Source organism: Eublepharis macularius, chromosome 13, assembly GCF_028583425.1.
Source record: "Eublepharis macularius isolate TG4126 chromosome 13, MPM_Emac_v1.0, whole genome shotgun sequence".
Lineage (NCBI taxonomy): Eukaryota > Metazoa > Chordata > Lepidosauria > Squamata > Eublepharidae > Eublepharis > Eublepharis macularius.
In genome coordinates, this window is record NC_072802.1 from 5,116,335 (window position 1) to 5,131,246 (window position 14,912).

General features: G+C 46.9%; 1 protein-coding gene across 3 annotated transcripts in view; it reads right to left on the minus strand.

The window, feature by feature from the left end:
* Positions 1–220: 220 nt before the first annotated feature.
* The window catches only part of LOC129341094 (heat shock factor protein 3-like), a 54,587-nt gene continuing 39,895 nt past the window's right edge, over positions 221–14,912 (minus strand). For all 3 annotated transcript variants that reach the window (XM_054996036.1, XM_054996035.1, XM_054996037.1), the window contains exons 12-13: positions 9,275–9,341; positions 221–1,017 (exon numbers count right to left, since the gene is read on the minus strand). In XM_054996036.1, the coding sequence (XP_054852011.1) occupies positions 644–1,017; positions 9,275–9,341 (441 nt within the window). In that variant the 3' untranslated portion in view covers positions 221–643. The remainder of the gene's footprint in view (positions 1,018–9,274; positions 9,342–14,912) is intronic.

Genomic DNA, 14,912 nt, shown 5'->3' on the forward strand with positions numbered 1-14,912 from the left:
CCCCACTGCTGAGATAGAACATACATAGGCACAGCTGCAGTGAGAAGCACGGGGCAAGCATGTTCAATCAATGGGGGGGGGAATGCAACCCTGTCCCCCCTGCTAAAGGTGTAGCATCATGCATGTACTAGTCTTGTGCTGAAATATCGTTTTTCATCTCACCCTCTTGACCTGACCCACCATCCCAGAGCAGCTCCAGCATGAAAAGTGAACGAGAAGCTCTCTTTCTGCATACTTTTATGGATCTGAGTTAAAAATACATTATTTTCCATAGGAAACAGACATTGTTTACGCAGATAAGAAGATGCAAATATAGGAGTGCATAAAACAGGATTCAGCCCAATACAAAATCAGACTATTGTTGATAGCGGGAAAAGGAAGTTTTACAATGAAAAAAAAAACCCTAACCTAGGAACGCTACAGAAATACAAACTGGCAATACAAGGTGTACAAAAAAAAAAGGAGCTGGAAGCAGACTACTATTTTTTTAAAAAATGCAACGCGGCACAGGCTTGGTTGTGGAGCCTGCCTTCCTTGGAACTCTGCTTTGGTGAAGCCAACTCTTTTCATCCAAGTCGAGGACTAGGTTGCAGAAGGAGAGATGTGGCTCTCTTAGACAGGCTCAGGCACGTTCTGGGTATTGCTACAGCTGGGAAGCAGCTTCCAGAAGATCTTTGTCGGGTTCAAGAGGTTTTATTTCGGAGGCCTCTTCTATGAAGTTTGCAACTGGGCTGAGAAGCAAAAGTGGAAAAAGCTTGTATTCCCCGCTCACATCTTCAGGGAGAAGGGGCTGGTCTTGAGGCTCCAGGCCAGGGCTGTCATCAGCTTGGACAGCTGAATCTGGAAACTGCTGAACAGTCTCCTCACTACCAGAGGCAAGAGAAAGGGAAGGTCTGTCCTCCAGCGAAGCCAGGAGAACATCATCGGCATTCTCCATCTTGCACACAACCTCACTCGAAGGGACATCTTCCAATAATGAAAGCAACGGGTTCCCCCTGTATTGTATCAGCTGCATGTCTGTGGAGAAGAAAAAACCCTCCATTAAGAAGGAAAACACCAAGATCCCTGTGCAGTGGTGTTCACACAACTCTCAAGTTAAGGACGGGCTCATCTAGAAAGGCTACAGAACTTTCCCATCTATTCACACATTCTGCTTCCAGTCAACAGAAATCAAAACAGGTATCCACACACTCGTAGGAGGCCCTCTTCAAACCACAGCCAGGGGCATTAAGTAAGCCAGTTTTTAAAGGTGCTCCCTAAATTTCAGGGGGAATTGAACTGAGAAGTGGGTGATGATTTCTAGAAGAAAACAGGAACACTATTTCAAACTGGTTTGTTTGTGAAAAAGGCAGTAAGATTCTCCAGCTAATTCAATCCTACAGTTAAAATCAAGACACAAAACATCAGAACATTTTAAGGACATTTTCCTCCTTTAATAGTCAGCCAAACTAGCCAGATGGTGGCAGTGTTTCCCAAACATTTTTTCATGGAGGAATCTCTAAATTAATTTTTCAGATGTATGTGTATTAGCTGTCAGACTTGTGGCTAGATAACGTTCCTACTCCAGACTACCTCCTGCAATTAGACAACAGTCCATTGTTTCCAAAAGGTTTTTACTGAAGAATAGTTCATTATAGTCCACGAGCCTGAATACAAGACCCAGGATGGTACATATGCATTGTTACCAATGACAGGCAAAGCATGAGGTACAGAGTAACAGATCACAGCAGGCCCAACCTCCCCCCACAGTTCTCAAAACATCCCCTTTGAAGTCAGAAGAGCGAGAAGCTCCCAAGGCCGGTTCTTGGTGGAACGTCGGTAGCCAAAACAATCCTTTTCTGAGAGATAGCTGCCTGGGAACCTTGGCACCTGGAAGAGAGCACTTACACACTGAAAAGATTAAAATGGAGTCGGTTAAGCATAGGCATACAAGAAAGCAGTCTGGACCTGACATTCTGCCCCCTCTAAGACGCCCCCCCTCCAGGTTTCTGTGGGTAGCGGGAGTGGAACGCCTTAACTAATCTAGGGGCATGAACATGTACAGAGTTCACCCATTCATCAAACCCAGAGTCAAAGTCCTTCCACCTGATGAGATAAAATAACTGGTTCCTTTGTATTTTAGAGTCCAGTATTTGTTGAACTTCATAGTGGGTTTGATCATCGATCAGAGTGGGGATTGGAGGTGCACGGGTGTGCCATTGATTAGCAGGAGGGGCTTTTTTCAACAAACTTACATGGAAGGTATCATGTACATGACGAAGATTCTTTGGCAGATTTAAAGCAACAGTCACTTTGTTGATTACTTTGCGAACAGGAAACGGACCTAAAAATTTCAACGCTAGTTTGCGGCTGGTTTGGGTTGTTTTCAAATTCTTCGTGGAAAGGTAGACTAAATCACCCGGCTGTAATTCCCATTCTGCCGCGCGGTGGCGGTCAGCGTATTTTTTGTAATCCTGTTTGGCTTTGATGAGATGTTTCTTAATCTGCGTCCACTGTTGGGCTGCTTCCCCCCACCATTCGGTGACGTCGGTGGAGGCTGTAGTAGGGGGAGGAAGCGCCTCAAATGGGAAGGGCTTGAAGTGGAAGCCATAGACGATTTTGAAGGGAGTTTCTCCCGTAGAAGCGTGCACGCTGTTATTATACGAGAATTCTGCCAAGGGGAGCAAATCAAACCAATTATCTTGTTGGAAATTAATATAACAGCGCAGAAATTGTTCTAATATCTGGTTTGTTTTTTCTGACTGTCCGCCTGTTTCTGGGTGATGGCTTGAACTCAGACCTTGTTCAATACCCAGTAGTTGTAAAAGCTCCCGCCAGAAGTTGGCAACGAACTGTCCGCCGCGATCCGAGATCACCTTGGATGGAAAAGAATGTATTTTTACAATGTTTTTCATAAAGATGTCAGCTAGCTTTCTAGCCGAAGGAATTGTAGTACAGGGTATAAAATGGGCTTGCTTGGAGAATAAATCAACTACGACTAAGATACAATTGTGACCCTTGGAGGGGGGCAAGTCTGTGATAAAATCCATGGAGATTATTTCCCACGGTCGGCTTGGCGTTTCTAGGGGTTGCAGGAGTCCCGGAGGCTTTCCTTTTCGGGATTTGGCGCTGAGACAGATGGGGCAAGACGCCACATATTGTGAAATGTCCTTGCGCATGCCCGGCCACCAAAATTGGCGTTGTACCAAATGAAGTGTTTTTAAATACCCATAATGTCCCGCTGTGGGAGCATCGTGACAGCGTTGCAACACTTCTTTCCTTAAGCTTTTGGGTACATAGAAGCTATCTCCCCAGAGCCATTCCCCCTGATCGGATTGTTGCAGTTTGTTTTTGGGCACCTCTTCCCCCTCCTTTTCCACCTCAGCTTTTAATTTTTCTCTCCATCCCTGGTCGGGTTGAGGAAAGCGGGTGGTGCGGCTGCGTGTTGTCACCACGCCCCCTAATTGCGTAGGTGAGAAGACTGTGTCTATTGTCTCTTCCCTTTTGCTTTTGTGCTGGGGCATGCGCGATAGAGCGTCCGCCAAGAAGTTGGTTTTCCCAGGGAGGAAGTTTAATGTGAAATCAAATTTAGAGAAGAACTCCGCCCATCTTAGTTGTTTGGCGTTTAGCCTGCGAGGGCTGCGCAGGGCTTCTAAATTTTTATGATCCGTCCAGACTTCGAACGGATGGCGGGCTCCTTCTAACCAATGTCTCCAGGTAGCGAGAGCCGCTTTTACAGCAAAGGCTTCTTTCTCCCATACATTCCAATTCCTTTCCGATTCGGAAAATTTTCTGGAAAGAAAGGCGCAGGGTTTGAGCTTGTCATCCGCCCCCCGCTGTAGCAGTACACCCCCAATTGCCGTGTTGCTGGCATCGACCTGTACTATGAACGGGCGACTGTCGTCAGGGTGTTGTAGAATGGGTTCTGATACAAACTGCATTTTAAGGTGATCGAACGCCATTTGGCATTCCACCGTCCAAGCCAGTTTTGCACTTGGTTTTTTGGCTTGGTCCCCCTTATCTTTGGTTTTCAACAGTTCAGTTAGGGGGAGGGTGATTTGGGCGAAGTTTGCAATGAACTCTCTATAGAAGTTGGCAAAGCCCAAGAAGGATTGTAATTCTTTGCGAGTTGTGGGGGTTTGCCAATTTAGTACTGCTTGTATTTTACTTGGATCCATTTTCAAACCCTCCTTAGAAATACAATAGCCTAAGTAAGTGAGTTCCGTTTTGTGAAATTCACATTTGGAGAGTTTAATAGGTAACTGGTTATTCAGGAGGGTGGTTAAGACTCTCTTTACCAGTTCTACGTGGTCCTCTTCAGTTTCTGAATAAATTAACACATCATCCAGATACACCACCACACCTTTATAGAGGAATTCATGCAGAACCTCATTAATCATGGACATGAAAACTGAGGGGGCTCCGGCCAGGCCAAAAGGCATAACTAAGTATTCATATTGGCCGAGTGATGTGTTGAAGGCTGTTTTCCATTCATCCCCCTCTCGAATACGAACGTGAAAGTAAGCATCTTTCAAATCTAATTTCGTAAAGATCTTACCTTGAGCCACGACGTTGAGTAGATCTCTTATGAGTGGAATAGGGTAGGCATTGCTGGAAGAGACTGCATTAAGACCTCGAAAGTCCGTGCATAATCTCAAGCCCCCATCTTTCTTTTTTACAAAAAGTACTGGCGCTGCATGAGGACTGTTAGCTGGCCGAATAAATCCTCTTTGAAGGTTGAGGTCAATGAATTTGCGGAGCTCCTCTCTTTCGTTGGGACTCATCGGGTATAGGCGGCCTTTGGGCAGCGTAGCGCCAGGTAAAATTTCTACAGCACAGTCTGTCCTCCTGTGAGGAGGTAACGAGTTGGCTTCTTCTTCTGTGAAGGCTTGGGTGTACGCCCTGTATTGTTTGGGTATTAGGTTGATTTCTTCCTGGGAGAGGAGAGCCGGTTCGGTTGTGGTCAGATCTTTTCCCCAATTTTGATCCCACCGATGACTTTTGCAGGACTCATGGGTAAATGTGATGCTTCCCTCTGCCCAGTTGATGTAGGGGTTATGATCGCATAACCACCGGCTCCCCAGAATCAAGGGGTACTTAGCTGTGGCACTAATAACGAAAGATCTTTTTTCCCAATGTTGCCCCATGCCGGTGATGATTCGCATGGTTTCTGTAGTTACTGGATTCATGTTAGTGCCATCCATTTGCTCGAAAATGAGCGGTATGTCTAATTCTTTGACAGGGAGTACTAGTCCGTTTACCAAGGCTGGTGCAATAATGTCTCTAGAGCAGCCCGAATCAATGAGGGCTTGTACCCGGATGTGCATCTTTCGGTCAGAATTCACCAAAGTCACTGGTATGAAGAGTATGGACCCATACGGTCGGTTCGGAACCGGAACTGACTGAGGTTTGATCTGCCGTTTGGGTCCTTTCACGACAGATCCATTTCGTTTCCCGAGGAGGGACTTTCTGGATGCTCCCCTCCCGCCATTGCCGTTGGATCATATTCCATAACTTCTTCCAGTTCTAGCCCCCTCTCAGGGGGATTTCTTCTCAGCGCTCCCCTACCTCTCGCCGTTCTGGGGGCTGGGGTAGGGCGTGGTGGCGCCGGGTAGGCAGCGGGGGCTGGGCGTCTGAGCTGGAGCAGAGGTCTTTGCACAGGCCGATAAGGACATTGCGCTGCAAAATGACCACTTTGTCCACACTGCAAACACAATCCTTGTTGCCATCTAGCATCTCTCGCTCCACGGATAGCGTAGCCAGCCCCCCTGCTCCCTCGAGCAGGAGTGGAGGAGCGTCTTTGGCCCGGAGGTTGTTGGTGTTGCTCCACCAAACGAACTTCCATCAGACGGTTTTCTACTTCACAGGTCAATTGTATCCACCCCAATAACGTAGGAGGATTATCTTGCATTAAGGCTCTGTCCAGCAATCTAGGGTTTAAACCCTGTTTAAACATGATAATCTTGGTGGATTCCTCACACCTTGGGCATTTGGCAGCGAGTTGTCGGAATTTTGCGGCATAGTCTCTAGCCGACATGCTGCCTTGCCTAATAGCCTGCAATTCTGTTCGGGCTCTGGTTTCTTCCAGGGGATCCTCATATTGAGCTCTGATTGTGTCTACCAGCCCTTGGAGTGTATCTAACTCAGGGGCCCCCACGTTATACAGTCCTACATACCAGTCAGCTGCTTTGCCTTGAAGACGTGACCCCAGATGTTCGATTTGACTTGCTTCACTTCCGAAAAGATGCCCCCAGCGATTAAAAAATTGCACTACTTGTACCAGAAAAAATCCCAATTTGGAAGGGTCCCCATCGAACGTGGCATCCAACTTGACCCAACCCATTGGAAGGTCTTGCCGAGGGGCCGGCGCCGGCATTGGACAGACATCGAGTGGGCCGAGTTGTAATGGGGGTTGTCGTGGGGCTGGCGGTAGCTGTGGTAGAGGTTGCTGCGGGTGCGGTTGCGGCAGGTGTGGTAGAGGTTGCTGCGGGTGCGGCAGCTGTGGTTGCGGCGGCTGTGGTAGAGGTTGCTGCGGGTGCGGTTGCGGCTGGCGCGGTGGAGGCACTCCCGGACGCGGCTGGGGGAGTCCTCTCGGGATAGGTCGCGTTGGCCGAACAGGGGCTGGTTCCCCTCTAGGGAGCGGCTGATGAGGGGCCGGTCGTAATGGTAGCGGATGGGGAGAAATGGGTTGGAGAGGTACCGTGTCTCCTCGAGGCCCTGGCGTTGGTCCCGTCCCGGGTATGCTTGGCGGTTGGGTCGCTTGCGTTGTAGGTGGAGGGGCTACCGGCTGGTCCGCTTGTGTCGTAGTTGGAGGGAGAAGCGGGGCCGCCGGCTGTTCTTCCCCGCCGTTGGTAGGAGCGGTGGGGCAGGAATCTCCCGGCTGCGGTCCATCACCCCCTCCACTGGTCCCATCGTCCCCTGGTCTAACCGGTTGGTCAGGATGGGCATCATCTGGACACGGGTTATCTGGGCCGGGTCCTTCTCCGGTAATCGAGTCATCATCTCCCGTCTCTGGTGGCTGCTGCGGCCAGGGTTGAATAGGACCCCCCGGCCAAGGTAGAAGCGTTTGAAGGTTGGCCAAACTCTGACTAATGTCTGGTAATCCAGAGGGCCGATCACGACCGCTGTCCCCCGCAACTAGCACTGACAGCAGGTGGACGGCACTAGCCAAGCTTTCTTCCATATTTATGAGTCTGTTTTCCAAAAGCTGCACTCTATCCATAGTTTCTTCTCCCTCAGCAGCTCCAGTAGTCTGCGAGGTTTGCCTAGTTTCAGTCCGCGATCCCGTGGTGAGCATTTGCTGCCAAGGCAAGGGTGTCTCGTCTCCTCGCTCCTCTTGGGACCTCGCGGCTAAAACTCCTTTTGTCAGGCCGGTGATTGCCGAAATCCCTGAGTCAATGGCTATCGTTCTGCTCTGCAGTTGCACCCACTGGTGCTCACTTACTTCTTGTTGCCCCGACCACGGGGCGACTTCCGCATAATCCCAACTCAGGGTACCACGGCGGGACGTGTCCCACTCCGATTGTTCGGTCGACCTATTCCAATATAGCCAAGGTTGATCACCAGCCTGCTCGGGGATGGATTCCAGGCTACGCCGACTATCCAGCTGTAAATGCGTGAACATCGCGCTGGCCCTCCTATCCCTCGTTTCCCTTGGTCTCACACCCCACTGTGTCGGGGTAGGCAGCGACAGCAGCGGGAGAGCTGTGGCCCGAGGCTGCGTATCCGCCCTGCTTGGAGCAAGGGTATAGATTGTTGTAACCGAGGAGTTACTCTCCCTCGGTGCAGGTATTTGAGAGTCCGAGCCTTGAGAGCTGGGGGAGGCATACGGGTCAAACAAAGGATCCCTGACCGGGACATCTTTGGATTCCGTCTGATCCGGCTTAGGCATTGGAAATTGAGATTGGTAACAAAATGTCAGACTTGTGGCTAGATAACGTTCCTACTCCAGACTACCTCCTGCAATTAGACAACAGTCCATTGTTTCCAAAAGGTTTTTACTGAAGAATAGTTCATTATAGTCCACGAGCCTGAATACAAGACCCAGGATGGTACATATGCATTGTTACGAATGACAGGCAAAGCATGAGGTACAGAGTAACAGATCACAGCAGGCCCAACCTCCCCCCACAGTTCTCAAAACATCCCCTTTGAAGTCAGAAGAGCGAGAAGCTCCCAAGGCCGGTTCTTGGTGGAACGTCGGTAGCCAAAACAATCCTTTTCTGAGAGATAGCTGCCTGGGAACCTTGGCACCTGGAAGAGAGCACTTACACACTGAAAAGATTAAAATGGAGTCGGTTAAGCATAGGCATACAAGAAAGCAGTCTGGACCTGACATTAGCTTACATTGTAAGATAATTTTTTTTAAACATCAAAATATCAAACCAAAATAAAAGTTTACTTAAACATCACAAGTGTCACATACAAAGTCAATATAAGGTTTGCTTTCAGTAAACATAACCTTAATAACCACGATATACTGAGGAATATTTGGAATTTTTCATAGTATTTCAATTATTTATTTGTTTATCCCATGATTTCTTGCGGAACCCTTAATTATACCTTCAAAGCCCTACAGCTCCATGGTACCCTCTGTTGGGTAATACTAGACTAATGTGTGCTCATGGAGTAGTCACCCAGGATCTAGCACGCTGTAGGAAGGGATGCTGTCATGTATGCCAGCACACCTGCCAATATTGTGTTATGCATTCTGTGCTGATCATAACTGTTTGCTAAGGTTGTATTCTGTATAAACCATCTGAGTGTGTGTAAACTGCTAACGTACAATGCACTGAGCCAGTGGGGGCTGTCTGTTATCTGTTGCAAGTGTTTACTTTCACTTCTGGAGCAAGTGTCCTTGGACGCAAGCTGCGGACAGTGAGCAATGTATCTTTTCTCAGAGACTGCGATGATTTCATTCTGTACTCTGTCTAGCCTAAACTAATCAGTTCCCATGTAACTCTTTGGGGTTCCATGCCAGAATGTCAACGGACCCAAAGGGCGGGAAGTTTCCCTATAATTAGTGGTGTCCATTTTTAATAGTCACTTCTGCCAACTGCTACCTTTATGTAAACACCTTGAACTGTATGGATCTCTAACAAAGTTGCTTCAACTGGAACACCTGAGTGTTAACTGTGGAGAACTTGAGGAACCGAACTGCCAGGGACTGACAGATGCTCTCCTCCCCAATGGCTTCGCAGCCTCTGGAGCCCACGTTCATGCTTAGTTTTGTCCAATTATTCCAGCTACCCTTGAATCAGAATGCCAAAGCCATTTAGGTTCCCCGCCAGCTCACCATTCTTCCCTGACGTTTCCTGCTCGTCCGTCTCCACAGCGTCTGTATTTTCTGGCAGATGCTCCACCTGGACACAAGTTGGGAGAACTTCTTAGCAGGCTTGTAAGCATTTTTTGGAATGAAACACTGCTATAAAGCTCATTCTAGCCATTACCAAGGGCTTTCAAGTCCTCCACATTTAAGAACATGCTTATGCCTCTACCCCTGAAATCCATGGGACTTTCACTTTGGCTGGATTATGCCAACCAATTATATAAATCATAAAATATAGGACTTACCACCAATGACAAAGAATCTTGTTGCATTGATTTTTGTTATCCTTATTCTGCCTCTGGGCCTCCTACAGAGTTTGTTTCTCCAATAAAAAGGTCCTGCTGGGTCCATCCCCCTTGACTCCAATATTCCTTACCAGTTTGGCCACTGTACTGGCTTTCCTCCTTTCTGTTGCTGGCACCTCACGCTTCAAAGACCCGACACATTTGCAGCTGTTTCTAGGCAACCCTCCTTCTTTCCGATTTAGATAAAGACATTTCTAATAGAGTAGCCCTGGCAATCTGGGATCAAACTGTTCTTAATGGTTCCTGCAATTGTGTATAACAAAGGTGTGGATGTGTTTTAATGTACTTTTCTGTTTTTAAATTTACAGTTTTATCATTTATTGTTCATGTTTCACTTATGTGTTTTATTTGCTTCACAGTGATGGCCTTTGACTGCATGCAATAAAAACTATTCTGATTCTGCTGATTCTGAACTGTTTCTAGGTGTTCCAGATAATGGTTTCTATGCGTGGAGAGGGTGACATTACACTTTTACCTGACCCTTCATCTAGAGAGATCAGAATGGCATGCTTGTCTTCCTCCTTCATTTTACGCTCATAACCCTGCGAGGTAGGTTAGTCCATGAGATGGTAACTGGCCAATGCCACCCAAACGAGTGTCATGGTTGAGCAAGAATTTGAACCTGAATCTCCTTAGCTCAGCCCATTAGATCACCCTGGCTTGTGGGCAAGTCTGTTTCAGGTGACTGAACAGTCCTTCACAAGAGCTTCAAGCTTAATGCGTGGGATCTAATGCAACTCTGAGTCACAATCCACCAACAGGTACATTTCTACAGGTTGATTTTTTTTTTTACTCAGAGTTGTGAGGACTCTGTTCAAAGAGTCAGGACATGAGAGGCATACGGAGCAAAATCTATGCTTCTCCATCAATTAGTTGCACTGCGTTCTGAGCTGGGGGGGGGGCGGAATCTATCCCTCCCCCACCCAAGAGATCATTGGGCCTCTAGCATTCCCCAAACTGACTTCTCCCACAAGGGGGAAAAATAATTTTTCCTTACACATCAGTGGAAACCCCAAGCACAGTTTGTATTGCCCTTCTAATATTTAGAGAGTGTTCTCGTTGCCTCCTCTTAAAGTATTTCCAGGATGGCTTTTCCTTTGACTTGAAAACACAGAATGCAGAGGGAGTTGGTTTCTGTGCCTCTCACAGCAGCTCATCTTCTGCGCCTTCCCTGCCTTGCCCAAGTACCAAAGAACATCTTTACCTCCTTGTAATGATTCCAAGTAAATGGGTGCATGTATCTTTAAATGCTTGGTGTGAGATAGGTGAAGAGGGGGGATGAGTGAGCGATGTGATTGGCTGATGACTGAGAGGGTGGGCGGAGTGAATGCAGTTTAGACTGACAGGGCAGGGAGAAAAGGTTTCAGTCAGAGGAAAGCAGGCTGGCTGTGGGCTGCCTGAGTATACTGAAGTATTCATGAGAGAAATATAACCTGTGTGGGACCTGAACTGAGCCTGTTTGTGAAAGGACACTCAGTCAGGGAAAGAGAGGCTAGTTGTGTGCTGCCTGAGCAGGTTTCATATTTCTGTGAGGGAAATATTGAGTCAGAGAAAGAGGCTAACTGTGTGTGAAGCCTTAGAAGAGATCTATACGAATGAGTTTACAGGAAGTAACTTTAAGAACCGAGAACTACGTTTATGAAACCGATACGCTTCTTGACTAAATAGAAGTTTATTTTGTTTTGTTATATCCCAGTGTAGCTGTCATCGCTATATCCCATTCCTATCCTCAGGGCCACATAGAACCACGAAGGAGCCTGACGCTTAAACACGTTACCAAAGGGGAAACTTAAAGTATCTTGGAATATAATATTCCTGGTGGCAGCAATCTACCCAGAGGGTGTTAAGGGAAAGATTAAAGGTAAAATCTACCCAAGAGAAGTAAAGGGTCATAACCTCAAGACACAAAGGGCCAGAAAAAAGTTTCTTTTAAGGAAAATGGAAGATTTGTATTCACTTACCGTGAAGCTTCCTTTCTCGGTGGTCCTAGAGTGGGACAGTCAGAAAACGCTTGGGTAGCTCCTCCTCCTCCTCTTGCGCAGGGTCGGACAAACTTGCGATCCCAGGGGGAGGGGCTCCCAGGCTCTTCAGTTCCTTTCCAAGCCCCAGAATCCCCTTCTGTCTCAATCACTGTATACTCAACACATATAACTCAAAAAATTGGTAAGAACAACTGTAAAAAACAGTAACCATTCCAAAAAACTATGAAAGCAGAAGCTAACACTTCCCTATATCTCCCTGTCCCTTATTTATTTATCTATTGTACTTTACATAGGGAGGGAATGGACTGTCCCACTCTAGGACCACCGAGAAAGGAAGCTTCACGGTAAGTGAATACAAATCTTCCATTCTCCTGTGGTCCTTGGAGTGGGACAGTCAGAAAACGCTTGGGACATACCTCTAGCAGTGTACCCTTGGGTGGGTATTCTAGATCTTAACTAATCAGGACGTGCCATAGCACTCCCTTCCCAAAGGCTGCTTCAGCCGAAGCTATCTGTTCTACTTCATAATGTTTTGTGAACGTGTGAACAAAAACTTCCCCATCGGTGTTCTACCAGTTTCTTCTTACGACGGGAAGGATCTATATACTACTAAGCAGCTATTCCCCTCAGGAAATGAGTCGTGATTCCGGTTGGCGGAACTAGCTTAGTGTATATGTACCCTAAGCTGATGCATTCCCTAAATCATCTACTTATGGTAGCAGATGTCACCTATCCACCTACCAGAATATATCTTAAGAGAAATAAACATAATCTCCACCTTGTGGGTGTACTTGGTCCGTTCTATGTAGTAGCTCAATGCTCTTCCCACGTCTAACCTATGCCACTGTTCTGCCTTCTCCTGTCTCGGGTTAGTGCAGAAGGAAAAACAGAACTATGTCTTCCCCCCAATGGACAGAGGAGTTGACCTTTGGAATAAGGGTAAGATCTGTCCTTAACACAACTGTGACATGATGGAAGATACAGAATTCCTAATATATTAACAAGGCCCCAAATTTCTGACACCTGTCTCACTGAGGTTAACCCCACTAGTAAGACCATCTAAAGGGCCAACTCTCCAAGGGGGCCTGCAGCCCATGGCTCAAATAGTTCCTCAGTTAGAGCACTAAGAACTATATTTAGGTTACAAGTCAGAAATCTATGTATTTGCTGATGATTAATTAATACAGACCTTCTTAGAAACCCTTTAATGTGAGGCTGCCTGGTAAGGGACGTTCCTCTCTTTAACTCTCTAATAGCTAAAAATGCCACCACCTGTCTGTATAATGTGCAAGTACTAGGTCCCTTTGTCTAGCCCCTCTTGCAGGGACAGGAGGGCCTACCTAAGGATGATGTAAGAGGATCCTTTCCCCTTTTCTTCTTCTTCTTCTTTTTTTTTAATGTTAGCATCATGGCAAACACTCTGATGGAAAACGCAAATCCTAAGTTGGTTGTGCCTTTGCCTTGAGAAGACTTCTGGAGCTCGCCTGTTTAGGCCAGGCGTGAACAAGTCCACTTCTGGTCCACCCAACCTTTGGCATATCAGTGCAAACACCTGCTTGTTCCGCATCCACTCTGCTTTGACTCAGGAATTCTGCCATCGAGTTCTGCCATCCAGCCACATGAACCGCTTGTATAGACTTTAGATTTGTCTCCACCCATTGGAGAATTTCTTCCACCTCCTTGTCCAGAGTCTTTGACTTGCTGCCGCCTTGCTTGTTATATAAGCTTCAGCTGTCACGTTGTCGGTTTGTACCAAGATGGAGTTTCTGTTCAGACAACTTTGTACTTCCCTTGGAACATTCTTTATGGCTCTTAGTCCCAGTAGCCTTATGTTGCAACCCTTCTCTCAGGTGTATCATTCCCCTTGGGCTATTCTGCCCTTCCTATGGGCTCTCTATCTTATCAGACTTGTGTCTGCTGTCGTAGTTATTCTCTGGGAGTCTGAGCGGAAAATCTTTTGCAAATCTGGATGTCTTTGAAGAAAATCTCCGCAATGGTCTCATACGGAATTGTGACCACTGGAGTATATCTTGGAAGGATACCATCATCCATAGTACTTTGGCCAGCTGCCTCACCTCCCCCAGTCTGTTGTTTTGAATCAACTCTAGTAGAGTGTTGATCTTCTACTGTCTCACTAGGGACAAAAAAGACCTTGTCCATGACTGAATCCACTATCACTCCCAAGAGGACTATCTGTGTTGGGGTGAGGACATGCTTTTGGCGACTGTGTATGAAGCCATGCCCCTCTAGGCAACTTTTTGTCCTCTATACTGCCTCCTGAGCTGATCCCAGCAATGGGGCCTTTATCAGAAGTCATCCAGATAGGTCGCCAAAGCTATACCCTGGATTCTGAGGAAGGCTATCAGGGTCCTCAACACTTTGTGAACACCCTGAGCGAAGACTTCAAATCAAACTGATATTGTTCGCCAGTGTAAACAAAACACAGATATCATCTGTATGCTGGTCGTCAAGGGACGTGTAGGTAGGCCTCGGCCAGATCTATGGAGGCTAGAAAGGTCCCCTTGCTAAATGGCTCCCCCTCCTGGATAAACTATAATAAAGAGGCAGTCCCAGGGGAATCCACACAAACAGGCTGTAAAACAGCAAGGAACCTGTATGTTATAAACAATATCCAAATAACAATTTAATAAATATCAGTCAACAGTACTGCAATAACAGTACTGCAGCTTATCATTCTGCACCATAGGGTTTCTTTTATGGTCAAGTGTTTTGTTGTGATGGGTTCTTAAATACCTGGATAAAACACCATTTTGGTATTGTTTCCAGCACCCATGGACCAAAATCAACTATCTCCACTGAACAGCGAAGTTCTGTAGATGATTGCCAATCCTGGTTGACCTTTCTTCTGTCCTTTGGGTAGGGAAGTTGGCTTTAAAGCTAAAGGATCTGTGATCAGCTCTCATTTTGGATTGCCATCTACTTCTGAAAGGTCTTACGGTACTCTGTCTTGAATGCCACTTGTAGACCCGAAAGGAATGTTTTACCTTTTTTACTTCTGGTCCTTTCTCTTAGATGGTAGGACTTTTCTTTTCTCTGCCTGTTCAACTAGATATTTGACCAGGGCTTCACCAAACAATTTTGGAACCCTAAAAGGCACTGACGCCACCTTGTTTCTCAGCCATGTGTCTTACTGTGTCCCATGCTAAGGCAGGCTGGTGCAGTAGAGGGCACAGTTTTCTTGCTTGAGCACATGCACTTGAAGCTGCCTGATACAGAAAGGGACCTTTGATCTAGCAAGGTTATGTGTCTATTCTGGCTGGCAGCACTTCGTCAGCATCGTAGGCAGAAGTCTTGTGC